This window comes from Marmota marmota, unplaced genomic scaffold (genome assembly GCF_001458135.2).
Source record: "Marmota marmota marmota unplaced genomic scaffold, marMar, whole genome shotgun sequence".
NCBI classification, from domain to species: Eukaryota; Metazoa; Chordata; class Mammalia; order Rodentia; family Sciuridae; genus Marmota; species Marmota marmota.
This window is the reverse complement of record NW_026000174.1, coordinates 66,931,605-66,953,776: the sequence shown is the minus strand read 5'-3', so window position 1 is coordinate 66,953,776 and position 22,172 is coordinate 66,931,605. Positions and strand designations below refer to the sequence as shown.

The 22,172-nt window shown below is 58.1% G+C and overlaps 1 protein-coding gene and 1 non-coding gene across 2 annotated transcripts in view; one reads left to right on the top strand and one right to left on the bottom strand.

Moving 5' to 3' along the window:
* Nrxn2 (neurexin 2) overlaps positions 1 to 22,172 on the top strand; it is a 96,230-nt gene that overhangs the window by 38,846 nt on the left and 35,212 nt on the right. The window contains 10 exon segments of the mRNA XM_048789091.1: positions 872 to 1,033; positions 1,699 to 2,137; positions 6,905 to 7,291; positions 7,471 to 7,674; positions 13,265 to 13,291; positions 14,763 to 14,882; positions 15,269 to 15,650; positions 16,199 to 16,389; positions 17,798 to 17,971; positions 18,265 to 18,384. Of these exon segments, the coding sequence (XP_048645048.1) occupies positions 872 to 1,033; positions 1,699 to 2,137; positions 6,905 to 7,291; positions 7,471 to 7,674; positions 13,265 to 13,291; positions 14,763 to 14,882; positions 15,269 to 15,650; positions 16,199 to 16,389; positions 17,798 to 17,971; positions 18,265 to 18,384 (2,206 nt within the window).
* LOC125612231 lies at positions 5,210 to 5,312 on the bottom strand. Its single transcript, XR_007342563.1, has one exon. It is a non-coding gene; the product is annotated as a U6 spliceosomal RNA (small nuclear RNA).

Below are 22,172 nucleotides of genomic sequence, written 5' to 3'. Positions count from 1 at the left end.
CCCCCCCCCCCCCGCCCTCTTGCTTTCTTGCTGGGTTTCCCACCCTGGGACAGGGCACTTAGCCCTGTCCTGCTCTGCTCCCTAGGATGGAGTAACCAGGGTGTCAGGGAAGACAGCGGACACAAAGAAAGGAAGGGGGTGAGGAATAGGTACAGGGCTGCCCTTTCCTTTGGAGGAAAGAGATTGACCTAAATATCGGGGTGCACAAGTTGTAAAGAGCCTTGAGAATGGGAACCTGGGAACTTGGGTGGCTGGGGTGACAGTCGGCCCCAAAGGACGTCATGCAACCCAGTCCCAGGACTCCCCAGGCTTATCTGAGCCGGGGTTCCCACTGCAGTCTCCACTGTCACTGGGGCTAGGACCAAAGGAACGAAGGAACGCGGCACCCTGAGGGGAGGGCTGCAGGTGAGTCTCAGCCTCCTGGATCCCGCCAGCCTCTCCTAAAAGGAGCTCTGAATTCACACCTGTGTCCAGAGCATGCTGTGGAGAGGAGAAGAATGGGGGTGCCATTTGCCTTCCCCCCACTCCCTGGAGTGGGGCCCTGTCCTGGAGTCCCCTTTCCTGTTCTGAGCACCTTCCCGGAGCTGCTCCTGGTGCCTTGTGGGCGCTACAGTTTCCTGGGGCTCCTGCCTGCTGAGCTGGAGCCACGGGCATCCGGCCAGGCCTTGGCCCACCTGGACCATCAAATCTTGTGCTGCCTCTCCTCCCCCCGCCTTCTCTCCCCCACTGTTCCTCCTCCCAGACAAGCAGACATAAAAATGGGGGTCCCCCTCCCCCGCCGCCCCCTGGCCCCTCCCTTGCCCGGCCTTCCGCTCTTCCCAGGGAGTTGATGCCGGTTGTCTCCTGTCTCTCCCCTCCCTGGGCTGGGCAGGTGACCATCTCGGTGGACGGGATCCTGACCACCACAGGCTACACGCAGGAGGACTACACCATGCTGGGCTCGGATGACTTCTTCTACATTGGGGGCAGCCCCAACACTGCCGACCTGCCGGGCTCGCCCGTCAGCAACAACTTCATGGGCTGTCTCAAGGACGTGAGTAGGTCTAGGGAGGGCTGTAGCCGGCCCAGGAACTGCGTGGCTCCTCTGGCCCGGCCAGCTGCCTGGGATCTCTGACACGTCCCCTCTTCAAAACCCAAGGCCTGTGGACTGGGTCAAGAGGCACGTCTCCTCTCATGTCCTTGGGAGGCCCCCCGGCCCCAGCCCCTAGAGGACCCTCAAAGCCAGCTGTGGAACTGAGGGAAGGCCGGCTGTGAAGGCTGGAGGCTGTTCCAGTCTCCAGTCTTCCACTCTCTAGCTCTGTGACCTTGGCCAAGCCCGAATCCCAGTTGCCCTGTGTTCAGACGCATGGTGGTACCTGCTTCCTGAGGTGGTTGTGAGGAGCAGATGAGAGTGTCAGTGCCAGAGCTTCGTTGGTTAGGAAGTGGTCACTGCTGGGAGCGGTCACTGCTGCCTTGCATGATTGTGAGCGGCAGTCCGTGGGCCCTGAGAGCCCCAGGGTGAGCTTGTGGCCAGTGCCGGGGCCGAGGAAGGAAATGGGGCAAGGGGGTGTGCTGGGCACAGCCTCTGTGTTTGAGTTCTAGAACAGAGGCCAAGCCGAGTGCTCTGGGGGCACTGTGCAGGGGCCGCGGGGGTGGGGTGCTGGGGTCCCCTGGGCAGGAGAGGCCAGGCCCTAAGCGCCTTTCCCGCCCTTCCTGCAGGTGGTCTATAAGAACAATGACTTCAAGCTGGAACTGTCCCGCCTGGCCAAGGAAGGGGACCCCAAGATGAAGCTGCAGGGGGACTTGGCATTCCGCTGCGAGGATGTGGCTGCTCTGGACCCCGTGACCTTTGAGAGTCCCGAGGCCTTTGTGGCACTGCCCCGCTGGAGCGCCAAGCGCACTGGCTCCATCTCTCTGGACTTCCGCACCACTGAGCCCAACGGGCTGCTGCTCTTCAGCCAGGGCCGGCGGCCGGGGGCCGGGGCGGGTGGCCACAGCTCTGCCCAGCGGGCCGACTACTTTGCCATGGAGCTGCTGGATGGCTACCTCTATCTGCTGCTGGACATGGGCTCAGGGGGCATCAAGCTCCGGGCATCTAGCCGCAAGGTCAACGACGGCGAGTGGTGCCACGTGGACTTCCAGAGGGACGGGCGCAAAGGTCAGGAGGCCTCTGGACCTTCCCTTCCCTGGCCACCGACCACCTGCCCTGCTGCCTCTTTCCCCCTCCAGCTGGTCTCTGTCCTGCATCATGTCCTGCTCCCAGCGGCGGCTCCTTGCACCCTCCTCCAGTCCTCCCCCACCCTGTCCCTTCCCTCACAGCAGAAAGAGCACCGTGTTCCTTGGCAGCCGACCCAGACACCCCTCAGCTCTGCCACTCGCTGCATGTGGGCTCAGTTTCCTTATCTGTGAAAGGGACAATTACACAGGATCATTGAGAGGAAAAAATAGGATTAGCACAGCCCCTAACACAGTGGGTGTCTGTCTGCCTTCAAGAAAATAGCTCCCTTCTATCCAGAGTCCCGGAAGTGCCTTTTATTAACCACACGACACTTACAACCATCCCTCAGTGTCTGCGGGGATTGGCTCCAGGACGTTCCCATACCGAAACCTGTGACGCTAAGTTTCTTACGTAAAATGACATAATACTGCATATCAATGGTGCACACCCCTGTGTGCATTTTATGTCATCTCTAGATTTCTTACAACACTAATACAGTGCAAATGTTGTCTAGTAGTCCTTTTGCTGTATTATTCGGGGAATAATGACAAGAAGAACTGTTCATGTTCAATACAGACACATCTTTTTTCCTCTCAAATATTTCCCACCTGTGTTTGGTTGGATGGGTGGATGTGGAGCCTGAGGATATGGCGAGAGGCTGGCTGGATTTAATGAGCACTTGCTCTGTGCTGGGTGCTGTCCACGGTGCTGGAGGTTTGGACGGCCAGAACTGAACAGACTGTCCTCTGTGCCTGGCCAGGAGAGACACAGTCCACAGCCTGACACCCGCGTGAGGCAGGGAGGTGCTAGCACAGCGAGGCAGCAGGTGGCCGGCACCAAGGGCCTACGGTCCAACCTTCTGTCTCGTCCAGCCCCCCTCCCCTCCCCCACTCCCTTCTCAGTCTTCCTTTCCCATCCTCTTGTCTTCTGCCTGCTAATTCTCTCTTCTTCGCTCTTCTCCATCTTGTTGAGCATCAGAGAATTACCCAAGAGAGGGAGAATTGATGTAAATGAGACCTGACATGTTATCCAATTTAAGCACTTATCAACGTCAGCTAAATTTTTGTGTTCGTCAGGCTGTCACCACCCCCAGCCTGCAGGTCTGGGTGGAGTGACCGGTCCTCTGCACACAGGGAGGAGGGGGCTGCTAGGGTTTCTGGAAATGTTGGCTTCTCGTGGGCCTGCTGTCCTTCGTCCCCAGACAGCGCCTGTGAAGTGGCTTCATCCCGGTGTCTCTCAACAGCCTCAGGGGGTCTTTACAATCACAGTCTTTTGGGGTTTCCAGGCAGACGACCAGTCCTTCCCAGGTTGGAAGTCTGACCAGGCCTTGCAGGGCTCACTCTGCTCCTCTGTGCCCTCAGGGAGTGGTCCTGTGAGCCCCCCACCCATCTCTAGAGCCCAGATACCAGCCTAGGTCTGTCTGGGCCTTTGATCTCTGTGTTGAACAGCTCTGGACATTTCTTTCTTTGCAGTACTGGGGATTGAACCCAGGTGTGCTCTACCCCTGGACTATATCACCAGCCCTTTCAATGTTTTATTCTGAGACAGAGTCTTGCTAAATTGCCAAGATTAGCCTCAAACTTGCGATCCTCCTGCCTCAGCCTCCTGAGTAGTTGGGTTCACAGATGTGTGCCACTATTCCCAGCTCAATCTCCAGACATTTCCGATGGCCTGTGCTCGCAGGTGCACACAAGCTCAGACTGTGTGCATCGATTCCAACAGAGGTCTCCTAGAACTTTCCCTGTTTCTTTCTTTTTTTTTTTTTTTCTAACTTCATTATTGGAATTGTACCTAACATAAACGTTGCCATCGTGATCATTTTAAGTGTCTAACTCAGTGGCACCGCTGTTTCCACTGTTCTGCGCCCACCACCACCATCCATCTCCAGGACGTGTTCATCTTTCCCAGTGGACACTTTGTCCCTATTATGCACCAAATTCCACTCCCCGCCCCCACCCTGGCACCCACCGTCTTGCGTTCTGTCTCTACGAGTCTGGCTACTCTAGGACCTCCTACAAATTAAATCAGACAGCTTTTGTCCTTTTTCGTTTGGTGATTTTGCTTAGCTCGGTGCCTTCAGGGTTCCTCCATGTTGTTGCATGAGTCAGAATTTTCCTCCTTTTTCAGGCTGAGTAGCCTCCCGTTGTCTGTAGATACACTTTGTGTTCGCCCTTTCTTCCGGTGGTGATGGATTGACTTGCTCCTGTTGCATGTCTTAGAGTGGCTTGGAAGTGCAGGCTGCACCTGCTTAGGTTTCCTCTCCCCGACTCTCCATCATACACCCCTTCCCTGCCTCCCCCTTTCCCATGCCCGGTTTATTTGCTGGGAGGCCAGTTGGGTGGTGTAGAGCCCGGGAGTTACCATGGCGGGTGGCTGAGTCGGTGCCAAGGGACTCTGGCCGGAAACAGGGGTGTAGGTGATCCAGTGGGCCATGTTTGGGGTCTGTCAGGGGAGGGGGCTCCTAACTCTTGGGGACCTGGGACAGGAGACATCATGGCAGAAGAAAAGATTATGTGATTACAAGGGGACCAAAGGGGCTGGGTCGTGGCTCAGCAGCAGAGGGCACACCTAGTACGTGCGAGGCTCCTCAGCACCACGTGAAAACAAATAAGATAAAGGTATTGTGTCCATCTACAACTAAAAGTAAATATTTAGAAAAAGGGGGTGCCAGGGAGCGACATGTCTGAGTTAGGTGAGGTGGTGGACAGAGAGCATGCTTTGAATAAACGTGTCCGCAGGGCACAGCGGCCCCCTGCAGCCAAGTTCAACCCCGACTTCCTCCTGCACTGCCAACCCCCCATCCTTCCACATTTAGGCCTAATGTAGACCCAAGCCCCTGACCTCTCTCTAGCCCTGTTAAGATTGGCAGACTCACCCCTCCCCAGTTCTGGGGATTGAACCCAGGGGCCTTGACCAGTGAGCTGCGTCCCTTTTTTTGTTTTATTTTGTTTTCAACTTTTTTTTTTTTTTTTGGGTGCATCACACTGGTACGTGGTGTAGGATTTGCTGTTTAAAAATATGAAATGCTTCACAAATCTGCACGTCATCCTTGCACAGGGGCCATGCTGATCTCTATCCTTCTAACTTTTAGTATAGATGCTGCCAAAGCAAGCACCTTTTTTTGTTTGCTTTTTTTGGAGACAGGGTCTTGCTAAATTGCCCAGGTTGGCCTCGAATTTGTGATCCTCCTGCTTCAGCCTCCCAAGTTGCTGGGATTGCAGGAGTGCCCTACTGTGCCCAACTTGGAAGAACTTAAAAAAAAAAAAAAAAACTTACAGGTGTGGTGGCACACACTTGTAATCCCAGCAACTTGGGAGGCTGAGGCAGGAGCATTGCAAATTGGAAGCCTGCCTGGGCAACTAAGTGAAATTCTGTCTCCAAAATAAAAATAAAAAGGGCTGGGAATGTAGCTCAGGGGTAGAGCCACTCTGGGTTCAATCCCCAGCACCTCCCCCATTCTTCCAAATTTGAAAGGAGGAAAGAAAACTTGTGGAATAAAAATTACAAGCAGAATGAAATCTCTACTATATAAATTTCTGCAGCTTAAGATCTCAGTCAAGGCTTTGAAGTTCTCACCTGACCTCAGTCTTTTTCTAAGATGTTCACTTGTTTTAGCCTGTTTTCTGTTGCTCTATCAGAGTACCTGAGACTGGATAATTTATAAAGACAAGAAGTTTATTTAACATGGCAGAAGAGCTGAGGGGAAGCATGTGCATATGAAGGGGACAGAATCTGAGGCAGCCTTGTTTTATGACAAACTGCTTTCCTGAGAATGAACTCACTCCCAAATTAATACCATCCCTTGGAGAAAGGCATTAATCAGTGACCTAATCACCCCTGCAGGGCCCACCGCCCAGCCCCGCCACAATAGTAGTCAAGTCTCAACCTGAGTAACCGTATCTAAACTGTAGCATCACCCACTCCTTACAAAGAACCTTCTAACTCAGTAGCTCTGCGCCTAGCTTCCCTCTGGCTTCCAGCCTGCTCACAGGCCCAGGAGCTGGCCTGCCTGTCTGCTGGCCACAGGACAGGTTCCAGGCCGGGGTGCTCAGGCCACGGGAGGGGTAGGGTGGAGAACGTGCTCTGAGGTCCTGCCGCCTGGACAGGACTTGGACTGAGCTCCTTCCCCACCGTGGCACTTGGGCAGGCTCCCTGATCTCTGGAAGCCTCATCCGCCCTTTCAAAATGGGATCCTAAAGGATCAATTTCATAGAGTCATTGTGAGACTCGGTGATCTAATATGTCTCAAGTGCTAGGTGCCTGGCAAGCGGTTGGAAGAGCTCAGTAAATGTTAGCAGGGGGAAAAAACCCTTTGGATTCAAATCTTCCCTCGTTCCTCCAAGTTCTCTGCCTCCAGCTCCCTGTGGGAGAGCTTGGCTGGCGGGATGGCCCAGTGGCTCACTGATCCAGCCCCTTGGAGCTCAGACTCTGGGTGTGTCCACCTCCTGCACCTCCTCTGAGGCCCCCAGCACCCTAGCTGGGCTAGGGCTGGGTGGCAAGAGCCCCTGAACTTGGAGACCTTTGTCAGGCAGTTTTGGCAGCAGGACAAGTGAGCCGGACCTCCAGGTCAGCTGCTGCTTGTCCTTCTGGGCCCACGGCAGGCTGCAGGCGCTGGGCCTCCTTGGCAGAGCTGCGACAGCCCTTTCTGGCCCATGGCCGTCTCCCTCCTGCCTTCCCCACTCAGGCCCACCCTCCCTTGCTCCCCAGGCTCCATCTCTGTGAACAGCCGCAGCACACCATTCTTGGCCACTGGGGACAGCGAGATCCTGGACCTGGAGAGTGAGCTGTACCTGGGCGGTCTCCCTGAGGGAGGCCGTGTGGACCTGCCCCTGCCCCCGGAGGTGTGGACAGCGGCGCTCCGGGCTGGCTACGTGGGCTGCGTGCGGGACCTCTTCATAGATGGACGTAGCCGAGACCTACGGGGCCTGGCCGAGGCGCAGGGGGCCGTGGGCGTTGTCCCCTTCTGCTCCCGGGAGACGCTGAAGCAGTGTGCGTCCGCTCCCTGTCGCAACGGGGGCATCTGTCGAGAGGGCTGGAACCGCTTCGTCTGTGACTGCATCGGGACCGGCTTCCTGGGGCGGGTCTGTGAGAGAGGTGAGGCTAGCCATCACCCCAGGTGCCCCATCCTCCTCCTCGGGGAGACCCCCACTTCCCGCGCCTGTGCCCCTCACGGCCAGTCCCAGCCTGCCGTCTTGTGATGATTCTCTGGTCTTGTTTCTCTCTCCCCTGGCCTTTGTCGGCCCCCTCTGCTGTCCTTCCCCACTCCTGGGCAGAGGCCACGGTCCTGAGCTATGATGGCTCGATGTACATGAAGATCACGCTGCCTAACGCCGTGCACACGGAGGCCGAGGACGTGTCCCTGCGCTTCATGTCCCAGCGGGCCTACGGACTCATGATGGCCACCACCTCCAGGGAGTCTGCCGACACCCTGCGCCTTGAGCTGGACGGGGGGCAGATGAAGCTCACTGTCAACCTCGGTAACCACCCTGCCCCATGCCTGCTGGTCCCCTCCCTGGCCTGCCTCTGACCAACACCCCCCTCTGTCTGGAGAAGCTGGTGGTGGCACCAGTGCTAGGTGCCCCCAGCAGAGTTTGGAGGTGGGAGGTGACAGCCTGGGTCCTGGTGAGGACGCACAGCCTAGACCAATGCTTCATGCTCGACAGCACTGTAGGGGCTGGAGACCAGAGCGTGGCCACACACCCTCCCGAACGTGCCTGGGTGTGATGCCGTCCTCCCAGAGCACGCTCGAGGAGTCTTGGTGGTGCCTGTCTTGCACGCACGCGTGATGACGCAGCTCATTCTTGCGTTGGGTGCACCCCTGCTCATTCACTGGTCCACTCATTTGGGAGACACTTGCTGAAGCCTGCGGGGACTGAGCCTGAGCCCCGTGCAGTGGCCCCTGCACACAGCCACCCTCGGCCTCTTTGCGTGGAATAGAGGGGCGTGGGTAGGTGCCCGTGCACACACTGGACACACAGGGACTTGCCCTTCTGCCCTTGTCTAGCACCATGGGCTTCCACAGCTGAGGCCCATGGCCACCTCATGATGGCATCAGGCTGCCAGGCTGGCATGGCAGTCCCTGCCTTACAGATCATGAAACTCTCACCCGGCATCCCAAAGGGATGGAGCCCAGCGTCATAGGGAGGAGCCCGTCCCAAACCCTCGTCCTTGGCCTTCAGGTGCCTTGCTTTCCCTGACATCTCCATCAGGGCTGTGGTGGCAGGGCTGTCGGTTCTGGCCCTCTGCAACACACTGTCCACTGCCTCTTCCTGTGCTCATGGGTGAGGGCTGGCTTGGTTCCAGGTCACCTGCCTGTCCGCAGTATCTGCATGGGACTGAGAGGCTCCCTGCGGGGGAGTCCATGGGCTTCAGCTTTCGTGGTCAGGACCAGGAGAGACCAGCGGCTTTACTCATTCGGCTGGTATCTAGGGGACATCTTACAAATGCCAGCTGTCTTCCAAGCCAGGTCCTACAGCAGGGAATAAGCAAGGCCCCGGTTCTTCTGGAACTTTTCTTGCAGGGGAGCTCTGGAGGTGAGGGGTCCTGAGCCGACCAGGCTGGGGTCACATCTGCCCATCTCAGACTGGCCTCTTGAGGCCCGTGAGGATGCAGTGCCCAGGGATCTGACTCGCAGAAGACTTCAGGCCACGAGGGTCACCTGGTATCTCCTGGGCCTGGAAGAGAAGTAGGGCTCTTCTGAGTAGATTAGAATCCTCAACTGGGGAGAATAAAGAGGTTGGAGCTTTGAAATACTGACCTGGAATCTCATCCTAACCTTGGTCTCCAGGGCATTTCTGGGAGACACTGACCTTTCGGGGCTTGTCATCTGGCTAGTGTACTTATACTGTGTCACCTGGCCTGTGTATTCCTGGGTCAAGGATCTGTCTGCAAGGCAGGGCCTGAGGTGGGGAGCTGTGCAGATGGCCTTGAGCTGGTTTGAGGGGACCCCTACAGCTCTGCTCTCACCACCCACCCTGCAGCCACTCTGCAGGAAAGTGGGCTGGGAGACGCCCTTTGGCCAATGTTCCTCAGGTCTGCCCAGCAGTCTAGAGAGGAGGCAGCATCCCTGGCCTTGAAACCTTGCCCTGGTGACCCCTGGGACCTTGCACCGTTGGGATCCACCCTCTTCCCATGGGCATGCTTCTCTGAGCCATATAAATAAATCTCAGAAGTCAGATAACAAGCCGGCCCTTCTGGAAGACCCATAGTGTTAAGAGTGGGCTTCTCACACCAACAGCCAACAGGGCTGTCCTGTCTCCCTGTCACCTCTGGCTGTGCTCCTGCCCCATCCACAGAGATGTGTGGGCTGAGATGCCATCTCTAGCTTAGCTCATGACAGACTGACCCAACGCTTGGTGCAGATGCATCTGCCTTCACATACCCCCTGGTGTGTGGCCATGGGGCATATGGCCACTGTGTAGCCACTGGAGACAGACATGGTCCCAGATGACAGCTACCCAGCCACCCAGCCTAGGGCTGGGACGGGAGGAGTTCTGGGTTTGGGGTCCAGCCTTGGGATCTTTTAATATTGGGTAAGTCATTTCTCTTCTCTGAGTCTCTGTTTTCTTCTCTGTTAAATGGGAATAAGAATCCTCACTCTGTCTGCTCTCTGGGGTGGTTTTGAGGCTCAAATGGAATAATGTGAGTGAAGACATCTGTAGGGACTGTCCGGCCTTCTCAAAGAAAAACCACACTGGGACAGGGGCCCAAGCTTGGAGGTGGGCCTGGCAGGCTGCTTCCACATAGTGTCACCCAGTCTGCTCCCGCCTCAAGAGCCCCATTTCCATCTGCATCTTGCTACTCCCCAGGGCCTACAGGGCCCCACAGATGGGGCAGCACCAAGGCCCTGGTCCTGGGCTACACTGCAGAAGCCGGGCGGTTTTGGTCTCTGGCCTCATCTGGAGGGAGGGAGGTGAGAGGTACAGAGGTAGCTACGTGGCTCATGTGGCACTCATGGAAGGACCCGGGCTCCGTGCTGGGCCTGAAGAAGGAGTGGAGCCTGCCAGCAAACCCTTGGGATGACTGGAGGGGTCCTCTGGGCCAGCTCCAGAGATGGGGACCTTGATAGACAAGACAGGGTCAAAAGGCTGCCTCCTTCCAGGCAGAGGGTTGAGGAACTGAACTGTGCATCCTGCACCAGTCCCGCGCCTCACTGTGTCTGTAGACAATGATCACATTTCTTCAGCCCCTGAGGGGGGCAGTTGCTCTCTGTCCCTAGAAGATGGTAATGTCACCTGGGTTCTTTGCCTTGTTCCAGTGTGGCCTGGGTCCCTGCCTTCTGCCCTGGGTTTGATCACTGGGGCCAGTACCCACCTAGTCTGCCCTCTCCCCCTTCCTGCAGTTGTCCTCTACCAAGTGTGCCCATGGTGTCCCAGCTGTGCCATTGTGGCTGACGTGAAGTGTGTGGCCCTCGGTGCGTGCGCACTGCCTGCGGGAGGCCTCCACCTCTGTTCCGTTGCCTGCGGTGTCTGGAGCTGCCCACCTCTGAGATGGCCATTCTGGTGTTGGGCTCTTCTTCCTTAATGTCACCATGCTCTTCTGAAATCCCCCTTGCTCTAAATCTCCTCTAGTTCAGACCTCGTGAGCTGTGCCTAGCTCTGGCTCACATTCTCAGGCTAGATGCTCATGGCACCCCACGCCCTTTCACCCTGGCGCTGTGGGAGGGGCTGCTCAGTAGCTCCTTCTGGGAGCCAAGCTGCAGGGGGACTGGCCAAGGCTGAGGCTGCACCAGGAGCTGATGCTGCCACTCTGCCATGTCGCTGCCTAGAGGAGATGCTCCAGAGGCTGGGGGCCCACATCTCCATTCTGGGGCCTGGTGCTGGGGGGCTGTGTCTTTCTCTGCATCCTTTTCCGTGTGGATTGCTTTCTCCCCTGTCCTGTCACAAGTCATACCTCCACCCTGCTCTTTGTCCAGCTAGGGCCTTGGTGGGTCTGTGCAGACCAATCGTGTCTGTCCTTTGCCTGCTCTCGAGGCACAGGCCCCGGCCTGTAGCAGGTTACGGGTTTTCTTGCTCTGAGCTGTGCTTGGGTGAGCGTGGGCAGGGGGGCCTGCTTCTCCAGCCGCTGCTCCCCCTCTGGCTTTCCCCTGGGAGGGTCCTGGCTCCCCTGGGTGTCCACCTTCAGGTGGGCTCACCCTTCTCCTGCCTCACTGGAGCGGGGGCTCCTGAGGGTGGAGTCACTGTGGGGTGGGTGTAGCCACCACCTCTTCTCTGGACAGAGGGACCCCCCTCCTCTCCTGAGACTCCTCTGCTGGGGAAGGGAAACAGTCACCTCCTTCCTGGGGTCTGTTCTCCAGTGGGGGATCAGCCTGCCCTTCCAGTCCCCTTTTTTCTTTTTTGGACCCTTCATTGGTGAAGACTCTGCTGGCCCTGAGAGAGCCCCCGGGACCTGACTCCAGGGCCTGGCACCTCCCGCCCTCGGCCACTCCACTTCCCCGCTGTCCAGCCTCTCCTTCCCTCTGCTCCCCCAGATCTTCTGCTTTTCTCTCTGCACCCCCCGCCTCCTGTCACTTCTCACTTCCCTGTGTCTGCCCTTTGACCTTCCTCTGCCCCTCTCTTGGTGCCAGGCTGTGGCTCAGGGTCCCGGCTGCTCCCCCCACTCTTCTGCTGCGGTTGACAACGCGTGTGGAGCTCAGCTGTACTGCCTGACAGGCCCATGACCCCCAGGGCCACAGGGGCCATCTGATTACCTCCACTGCAGGAACCTTCAGGGGCCCAGGGGATGCCAGGGGCATCCTGACCATGGGGTATGTGGGCAGGGCCTTTCTTCGGAGGAGCGACAGGAGGGAGGCCAGGACATTGCTGTTCATTGAGGGCTCCCTGCAAGGCGAGGGCTGTCACCTGATCCCTGCTGCAGATCTTCCCGTCCCAGCCCTAGCTCACAGGAAGGGAAGCCGAGGCTCAGAGGGAACCCCTTTGCCCGAGATCACAGTGAGTCAGTGTGAGGATGAGGCGAAGACCCGGCTCCCCGGCCTCGAGGCGCAGGGCTTTCTGTGCTCTGGCCAGCAGCTCCCTCAGGCCAAGAGGGGTCTGGGTCTCACAAAGCAGGACAGGCAACCTAAGGGCCTAAGACCTGGACTTCATAGGACCTGGAGCTCTGTCCTTCTGCCAGGGCTGGCTTTTCCACCTTGTGGGCCATGTGCCCAACCAGGGGGATGGCCAGAGGATCTGGGGCCCTGGTTGCAGGTTCTGTGAAACCGTGGCCTTGCCAACCACGAGGGCCCCTTCCATTCTCGAAATCAGGGCACAGCAGTGCAGGGCTGGGCAGAGGCAGGGGCTTTGTTTACGGTGTCTGCTTGGCCCTGACTTGCTTGTTCCTAAGAGAGGTCAGATTTTGGACTGTGTGGCCTCGAGCCCCTCCCTAGGAAGACATGAAGTACTAGTTCTTCAGGGTGAGGAGCACCCCGATCCCTAGTGGCAGCCAGGCTCTGCTAGGATGGGGTGGGGAGAAGGAAGGTTCCTGTAGGGGCGGTGCCAGCCCCTGGGGCTTTGGGAGGTACATGGCCTGGGGAAGGGGGCCCTGGGGCAGACCCCTCCGTTGAGCTTAGAGCACAAGCCGTGCTGTCACGCCTGGGCTCTGAGCAGGGAGTCGTTCCAGAGCAGGGGGTGCAGGGACCTTGGCCCTCCCCACCCATCTCCCTCCCAGAGGCTGGGGAGATGTGGGGCTGGTCAAGCCCTCAGCCCCTGGCGATCCCCTGTACGACTGGGATTCCCAAGGTGCCCGTCTCCCTCAGGCACGAGAGGCCTGGGCCCCTCCAAGAAGGGGACACAAGCCCTCTTCCCATCACCTGACTGCCCTGCCTCCCAGCTCTGGGGAGGGTTGGAGCCTTCTTGGGGGCAGGAGGGACTGGGGTTCAACTGAGGAGGGGAAAAGGGCACCTGGGCACGCGTGGTCCCCGGAAAGTGGCCCCGGGGGGAACCCCTGCCCGCAGATACCCCTCCCTGTGAAGGATGTAAAAAAAAAAAAANAGGGAAAAATCTAAGGCCTAAAATGAAAAAAAAAAAAAAAAAAACCTTGTTCTGCCTTTTTGTCTCCCCTCCCCCTCTGCCCGCCCCATGGCCCCCCCAGACTGCCTGCGCGTCGGCTGCGCACCCAGTAAGTGGCTTCCCTCTCCTGCAGAGACCCAAGGGGCTGGGATGCTGGACACTGGGACTTAGGGAGGGAGGAAGGGCGGGGAGGCGAATTCTGCATCGCTGGCTTGTGTGGATGCTGGCATGGGTGAGGGGTGGGGAGCAGGCCTGGGGGCCGAGCGCAGGGGGTTCCAGAGGGCAGAACAGGCAGAATGAAGTGGACCAGGGACAGTTGGCAAAGGGTCCATGGTCAGGGTGCTCGGTAGGTTATGGGAAAGGGAAGTCTACAGGAGTGTGGGGAGGAGGTGGAAACAGAGGCCCAGGTGGCACCTGCCTCTGGGAGCTCCCCCATCCTACAGGCCCAAAGGAGCTGGAGGGCTGGGGATATGCTGCTGCATCTCCAGCGATGGCCACAAGGGGGCAGGCGAGGCACACGGGAAAGAAGGTGAGGGCCAGCCAGGAGCACCCAGGGCCTTAGAGTTCAGCCCAACACGTGGCCTGTGTTCCCTGAAGGGCGTAATCCTGCCAAATAGGGGCTCTTTCGAAAGTGGCAGTGAGAGTTGCCAGCAAGGGTGGACAGGAGGCTGGTGTGATTGGGCTGTGTGCTCTGAGATGAGGTCACTGAGGGAGCGTGTGTGCATGGAAGGCACAGGTAGAGAGACTGTGTGCTCCCGGTCCCTTGCTGAATGTGTGTGTCACATGCTGTGTGAGGACCAGAGATCCTTTAATGTCAGCATGCTCAGCCTCAGCAGGAGTGAGCACCAGGGGCCCAGGGATGACCTGGGAATGCTGCACAATCCAGCTACATTTGAAAGATGAGTACGTTTAATCTTAGACTTGGGGAGCAGATAATCTTGACCTTGAATAAATGGTCATAATTCCTAAGAAACAGAGCACCCCCCTCTGGCTGTGCTGGCTCTTACCTGCTGCACATGTGGCCACATGTCCCGGTGTGTAGAGTTCACCAGGCAGAAGGGTCCCCCTGGGTCCCCCTGCAGATGGGGGAGCTGGGCATCAGGGTGGATGACAAGCTGTGGGAGCCATTTCCATTGGGGTGTGTGGTCAGGCTGTGTGGCTTTTTGGAAGTGTCAGGCCTTGTGCTCATACATGGAAATTTAGCTGCTGGTGACACGCATGGCAGGTCCTCAGAGTCTGGAAACTGTTGATTGTAGGTCTGAGCCTCAGAGTGCGGGGTGTTGGGGTAACTCCAGGGGCACCATTCACCTCCTCTTCTATGCGAATGGCACCCTCTGAAATCGCCCCAAGTGGCCGAGTGCATCTGAGTGTGAAAGCTCTGTGTGCGCGTGCACTCTGGGGATGTGGTGAGGCCAGGAGTGTGTGAACTTGTGTGCACGGGTGTGTGCGCGATGGCTCTGTGCCGTGGGTCGTGTGTGTGCACAGTGCACAGGTGTGTGTAGGGCTGTCATCGGGGGTGGTCCGGGAAGCTGCCTGTGGGCCCGTTGAGTGCCGTGCTCACTCCCCCCTTGGTGCTGCAGGTAAAGGGCCCGAGACGCTCTTTGCGGGGCACAAGCTCAATGACAATGAGTGGCACACAGTGAGGGTGGTGCGGCGTGGCAAGAGCCTGCAGCTGTCTGTGGACAACGTGACCGTGGAGGGTAGGTGGACACATCTCTGGGGACCTGTGCTGGGTTCTTGGAGACCTCTGACTGGACTTCTGGTCCCAGGGTATCTTTCTGGTGAAGCTCCTCTGCCACTTCCCCCTTAGGGGTGGTTGATTATGGGGGTTTGGACCCCAGGGGCCATTTCAACTCCCAGCAGGCAGCATTTCCTGAAAGCCCGTGGGCCACCCACCTATGGGTCCCCCAGCTCCTCCTGGAGCTGTGTCTGCCACTAGTGCTGGCCGAGGGCAACTCTGGTGATGTCCCTTACGTGTGGCCTCATGTGGAGATGCTCCTGGGAGCCTGAGGCCCAGTCTCAGAAGTGATCCTATGGTGTGTGCTCCAAGGCCATCCCCCTCACCTCGACCTCCTGTCCCGAGCAGGACAGATGGCAGGAGCCCACACGCGGCTGGAGTTCCACAACATTGAGACGGGCATCATGACGGAGCGGCGGTTCATCTCCGTGGTGCCCTCCAACTTCATCGGGCACTTGAGCGGGCTGGTGTTCAACGGCCAGCCCTACATGGACCAGTGCAAGGACGGCGACATCACCTACTGCGAGCTCAACGCCCGCTTTGGCCTGCGTGCCATCGTGGCGGATCCCGTCACCTTCAAGAGTCGCAGCAGCTACCTGGCCCTCGCCACGCTCCAGGCCTACGCCTCCATGCACCTCTTCTTCCAGTTCAAGACCACGGCCCCCGACGGGCTTCTCCTCTTCAACTCGGGCAACGGCAATGACTTCATTGTCATCGAGCTGGTCAAGGGGTGAGGGGCCAGGCATTGCTTAGGGAAACGGTCCCCTCCCCTTACTGACCCAGATACAGCTCCCTGGACCATTGCGGGTATCCAGTGTCCCCAAACCACAGGTCGAGATTCAGGTTCCCAACTACTCAGCCAGGATGGAGAAGAAGCCCCCCCTTCCAGGTGCTGACTCCCCAGCTCCTTCCCCACCAGGGCTCCCCCTCTTCCCCTCCTCCACAGCCTCTTCACACGCCAGTCAGCCCAGCCCCTCAGCCTTGGAGGATCCCACCCCAGAGCAGCTCGGTCCCTGCTCCCGGGGGTCCCTGCTGCCCCACTAAACCTCCCCATCTACTAGCTCCCCTGAGCCTGTGTCAGGAACCAACTCCTCATGGGCCTTCTGTGACAGGACTTCACATATTGTCCTCTTGCCATTGCTTTGGTTCCCTCCTGGGGGGTCCCTCCTTCTTCCCATGGCCCCCAGGGAAGACCCCTGCCAGCGGTAGCTCCTCTGAACCCCGCCTTCCCAGCATCGCCCCGCCCTGACCCAGTGTCTCCTCCCTACCGTGGGGCAGGTACGTCCACTACGTGTTTGACCTGGGGAATGGCCCGTCCTTGATGAAGGGGAACTCAGACAAACCAGTCAATGACAACCAGTGGCACAACGTGGTGGTGTCCAGGGACCCAGGCAACGTGCACACGCTCAAGATTGACTCCCGCACTGTCACGCAGCACTCCAATGGCGCCCGAAACCTCGATCTCAAAGGTGGGGCTGGGGCCTCTGGAGGAGGCCTGGCCCTAGCCCTGATGCCCGTGGCCCCAGCAAGGGCTCCCCTCCTGCAATGCTGCTTCCCTCACCCCCAGACTCCCTGCCTCTCAGCCTCCACCATGTCCGGCTGACCATATGTGGCTGAAGTCCCGCTCAGCTTTCCTGCGAGTCCACCTTGCAACATAGCCCTGGTCATAAGATGTGTCTCCTGGGGTCCCTGGTGCCCTGACTCTAGAGCGAGTAGTATGTAGCCCAGACCTTGCAAGGACCTCTCGGACCCCCAAGGCTGAGAATCCTGCCTCAGTTGAAGGCTGGAGAGAGAATAGGGTGCTTGTTGACCTGTCAAGTGCGGCTCCAGGGTGGGGATGGAGGACAGAGCACGCAGCAGGACCCGGGGTCCCCAGCTCCTGCATCTTGGGCATTGGCTGGGCTCACTTTGGGTCACCCTAGTGTTCCACATTCTCCAGTGTCTCTTCAGTAGTCATCGAAATGGTCATTACCTGTCCCCAGGATAGGCAGTTGAGAGGATGGGAAGAGGAGGATGAATTAGGAGGCTGGACATTGGGACAGGAGGGATGAGGCCTGTGGCTGCTCAATCCCGCTGGGGTCAATATGAGCTACCTTATTGCACAGGTCCCAGAGGGACCCCTGGATGTCCATGAGACTCAAACTGTCTGAGCTTGGGGAGGCACCAGAAGCCAGTGAATTCCCTCCCCTAGCCAGATCCCAGGTCTGCCAGATCTGGTGGCACAGGGCTGACAATTCTCTCTGCTCCCAGGAGAGGGCGATGTGTCACAGAGAATCTGAAGTGCAGCCTTGGGCGGGCTTGTGACGCAGCCAGCCCTGGCCAGGATGTAGAATGACCAGTGTGTGGGCCCAAGCCCTGCTATGTGCTGCCCAAGGCTTCCAGGGAATCCGGGCCCCTTTTTGGGATCAGATGGCCCAAGGAGAACTTCTTTCCAGAGCTCTAGCGGTTGGGGGAGGGGGGGAGGCTTAGAACTGCCTAGGAGAGAACTCCAAGTTGGGAGAGGCCTGAGGAGTTCTGGGAACAGGAGGCTTGGGAGGGGGGAGCGGGGGTGGAGGGGATGGGGCTGCACATCTATGAAAGGCCCTGATTACAGGCCGGAACTGGAACCGAACGTGTGGGAGAGCACGAGCAGGTTCCTCCAGCTGTCCCCCACCCCCCACTCTCCCAGCATCTGGGTTTCTCTGGGAGGGGCGCAGACAGATGGCAAAATGGAGAGGAAGGAGGAAGAGGTGGGGGGTGGGTATCTGCAGGTCGCCGTCACTCTGTTAGGGACACCATGAGCCTCCTAGAGGGCTGGGAGGACCTGAGACAGGATGCCAGTGTCCTGGGAGGGAAATGGCGCTGGGTGCCAGCATGCTGACCCCACTCCCTTTGCAGGGGAGCTGTACATTGGCGGCCTGAGCAAGAATATGTTCAGCAACCTGCCTAAGCTGGTGGCTTCCCGGGATGGCTTTCAGGGCTGCCTGGCCTCTGTGGACCTCAACGGGCGCCTCCCAGACCTCATCGCTGATGCCCTGCACCGCATCGGGCAGGTGGAGAGGGGCTGTGATGGTGAGTGTAGAGGAGTGGCTAGCAGGTGCCCCATGCTCAGCAGGTGGCTTCCTTCTTAGGCTTTGTGGGAACCTGTCCCCAGAGCTCTGGGGCAGGGGACAGCTGGCCCTCCCTTTTGCCTCCCACTCTGGGCACTCAGTGTGGTTCAAGGCCAGTCTTCGAGCCTCCCATTCCCACCCCATCCCCCTGGTCAGACCTGGGCCCTTTCAGCCTGGCACAGCTGAGGCTCTGCACCCCCTGGGGGAGGGAGGGGCTTGGCTGAGCAGGGGTGTCCTTCTTCCTGCCCGCTCCAGGCCCCAGCACCACCTGCACCGAGGAGTCCTGTGCCAACCAGGGCGTCTGCCTGCAGCAATGGGATGGCTTCACCTGTGACTGCACCATGACCTCCTACGGAGGCCCCGTCTGCAATGACCGTGAGTGCCTGGGGGATGGGCGGTGCAGGGAGTAGGCCCTTGCCCATCTGGGAGGAAGGAGGGTCCCTCAGAGCCCAAGAGGGCTCTGTGCCGCTTGCTTCTTCTCACTTGCCTTGGAGCCCAGGGGGAGCTGCTGGCTGAATCTCTGGGGTCATCTATTGATAGGTGACCTCTCCTGGTTCTGACCTGGTGGGACAGCTGATTTCCCTGGACATGGGCCCTGCTATTCCTTTTTTCTCCCTCAAGAATCCCAACTGCGGGCTGTCCCCTGGAGCCACAAGGACACTCCCTGGTGTCCTCACTTGGTTCTTTTCGCTCCCTGGGCATCTGCCTGTCAATGTGCATGTTGTCTGAGGTCCTTTCCCAGAGAGGGCAGGGTTAGCAGCACTTTCAGTCCCAGTGGTTGGTGGCTGGTAGCTGGTTGGAACCTGGCAGAGGAGGACAGCCTTTGACTTTTGGAGGGGTTTGGAGTCTCTCTCGAATGACTGGGCCGGGGACACAGGGCTGAGCAGAGAGCAGTCTCAGCAGACATCGCTTGAGAGGGCTTTGGTGGGGAGCTATGCCGAGAGACCAAACAGGCACACTCACGCATGGGCGTACGCTCACACATGCAAACACACTCAAGAAAACTGTGTTTCTCTACGTTAGGCACAGGGAGTGGGGCCTGGGGAGGGACAGTAGATCTGTGGAGGTAGTCACAGTGCCCTTGTCTCAGTCACCACACTGCCGGCTTTTCATGAATTCCACATGGGAAACCTACTTGTTCCAGGGACAGGGGCTCTTGACAGGAGGTCGTTTGCCTTCCCCTTTGAAAACATGTCTCCCTCAGCACCTTCCTGGTGTTCTCAGGCATGGCCAGCCTGGGACCTTTGTCCCCACTCTGTCCCTCGGATTTCTCTCATCTGACCTGCTGTTCTCTGTGTCTGCCAAAGCCTTCCAGACAACCCGCTCAGGGGCACTTGGGGCCTGGCTGCCATGCTGTGGTCAGGCCTCTCCCCTCCGGGTAGCTCAGCTTGGCACACATCTTCAGACATAGTAACGGATAGTTTGGTGTTACCGACAAAGCTCTTCAGTTTGATCTTCAGAGAAGGCCATGGGCTAGAGACCATCCTTGCCTTTTGACTGGGGAGGAAACCTAGCCTCACATCAAAGGACATTGGAGGCCCAGCTCAGGTAGACCGTGTGTCCTGCCTCTGTTGCCCCTGCTGCTCAAGTTCTGCGGATGGTGGTTGTGCCATTTCTTGCTAGGGATGGAGGAAATCTGATCAAAAAGCGCTGCTACTCATCAGCACTCCTCGCTCCCACACAGTGGAAACTTCTGGAAAGGGGGTATAATCATGGATGGCAGAGGTCTAGGGAGCTGTGCCACATTTGGGCAGAGATAGGAAGAGCAACTTCTCTGGTTTCCTGTCTGGTGGAAGGGAGGGAGAGTTGGGGCTGGGGAGCAGGGCCCATCTTGGGAAATGTCACCGTCCCCAAGCACTGGTGTGGCGGCATAGCCTGAGCAAAGCTGTGGAGCTAAAGACAAGGTGGGTACAACTTGGGAGCCTGCATGCTGCTCCTCCCAGTGAGCTACAACTGGCCCTGGGGTGCCTCTGAGATCTGTCCCCACCCTAAGGACAGGACAAGAATCTGGGGAGTGTGGTCTTTGCAAGGCTTTCCAGCCATACCCCTTTTCTCCTGGGGCCGCTCTTCTGTCTGGCTTTTCGGGCCTTCTGTGTGGTTGGTCTTCTTGGGGACCTGTGTGCACAAGGTCAGGCAGGGACCTAATGGAGAGGTCCCTGGGAATAAGAGCCCTGGGAAGCCCTGGGGGCCCAGCGGGGCCAGGGCCTGAAGAGAGGGAGGAGGGAAGACGTGACCAAGGTGGAGAGGCAGAGCCAGGCCTCTGAGCATCCTGGCCCTGGTGTGCAGCTGTCTGGTGAGGGAGACACTAGGAGTCACGACCTTCAGGACAGCCTTTCTTCATTTATTGCCTCAGTCTCTCCATCTGTGACATGGGGACTACTCCCAGAGGGGAAGGGACCTCTGTTCCTCTAAGGCTCAGGAGATTCTGCTCTGGGAAGACTGAAAAGAGAAGATCAGAGAGAAAGAACACATCTCTGTGATGAAAGACAGGAAAGTGGAGAGGCTGAAAACAGGATATGAGAAGAGGGGGGCAGTACTTCCTTCCCAAAGCCCCTGGGCTTGTGCTGTGTCTTAGAGACTGTCTCCTGCCTCTCCCAGGGGGTCGGCTCCTCACATCTCTGCCTCCCTGTCTCTGCTCAGTCTCTACAGCTTCTATTGATCTCTCGCACACCTCTGTCTCTCTCTGCCTTTTTACCCTCCATGTCTCCCCCTCTCCAGCATCTCCCCCTCCAACTCTCTCCAGTTCCCACTCACCGATATTGATTGGCCTCTAGGCGGTTTCCCTTCCTCTCCTCTCGCCACCAGCTCCTCCCTCCCTCCCTTTGGGGCCATAAATTTTCTGCCTGCTCAGAGCTGTGTCAGTCTATATTCCAGAGCACAAGAAGGGGCCAGAGGACAGGAAGGCACATCCTCTGGGAGCCCCAGCCTACCGTGTCTCCTTCCTCATGGGGCCACACACCATCTGGAAGCCTCATCTGGGGGGCCTCTGCAGACCTCTGTCTTTACTTTTGAAGGGCTGGGGGCTGTACTGGGCTCTGGCATCTAGCAAGAGTTCAGGGTGGCAGCGGCAATGGGTATAGCTGTCCCAGGTCCTGACTGTACCCAGGAACAAGGGCAGTGTACAAATTTCACGTTGATAATTCTGCTCCCAAACAAAATTCAGACTCAATAAGCAGGAGCCAGTGTTCCCGGCCCTCCCCTCTCCCACCTCATCTGCTCCTTCCTCCTGCCCACTTCTCACTCTGCTACACCATGTCTTCGGCTCCTGCTCAGGGTCACCTCTACCCCACCTCTCCTCTTTCCCTCCTCCTGCTTCCCCATGGCACCCTCTCCCTGTCCAAGCAGGTTGAGGTAAATATGGAGGTGATATCCAGATGGAGGGAAGTGAGTCTCCCTGAACTTACCTCAAGAGCTATGATGAATGCTTCCCAAAGACCCCCCCAAAGTTTTTTTTGGGAGGCAGACCCCAGTATGAGAGGTACCCTGTAGGAGAAGTGGCTTCCTCAGTCACTTTTGGGACAAAAATGGCCCAGGAAGGGTTTTGTGATAAGTGGGACAATCGGTGGACAGGTGTCCTGGAGACCCCAGTGAAGGGAGAGATTGAGAGTGGGGGAGGGGCATCAAGCCAGGACAGGAAAGGTTGGAGGAGTGGGGGAGAGCCTCTGTAGGGGCTGGGGAGCACCCTTTTGGGACGGGTGGGGAGCAGACTGGATGTGTGGTGGTGTCTTACTCTTGAGAGCCCTTGGGGCTCTGAGTACATTGTAAGGGTATGAATGACCTGGTTTGGAGGGTGAGCTCCAGGGGTAGGGATGTATGTGTATGTGCTGGCCATTCATTGACTGCTATCAAACATGTATGTGTGTGTGCACGGATGCCTCTGTGAGCATGATTTGGTGTGCCAGTGTCCACGAGCCCATGCAGGCATATGTGTGTCTGAACCGTGTGCCTGCCCGCACACTGGTGCCTGTATGGACACGTGGGTGTTTCCATATCCAAGCCCGTCTACATCCCAGCGTGCACGTGTGTTCGGAGGGCTGCGTGAAGAGGTGGCTCTGGCCACATCTCCGTGCTGGACCAGAGAGCACTACTGGGGCTCGTCCAGGTGGGGGGGGGGGTAGGGGAGGAGGAGGAAGGAGGAGCGGCCTCTCTTGCTCTAGCTCGGT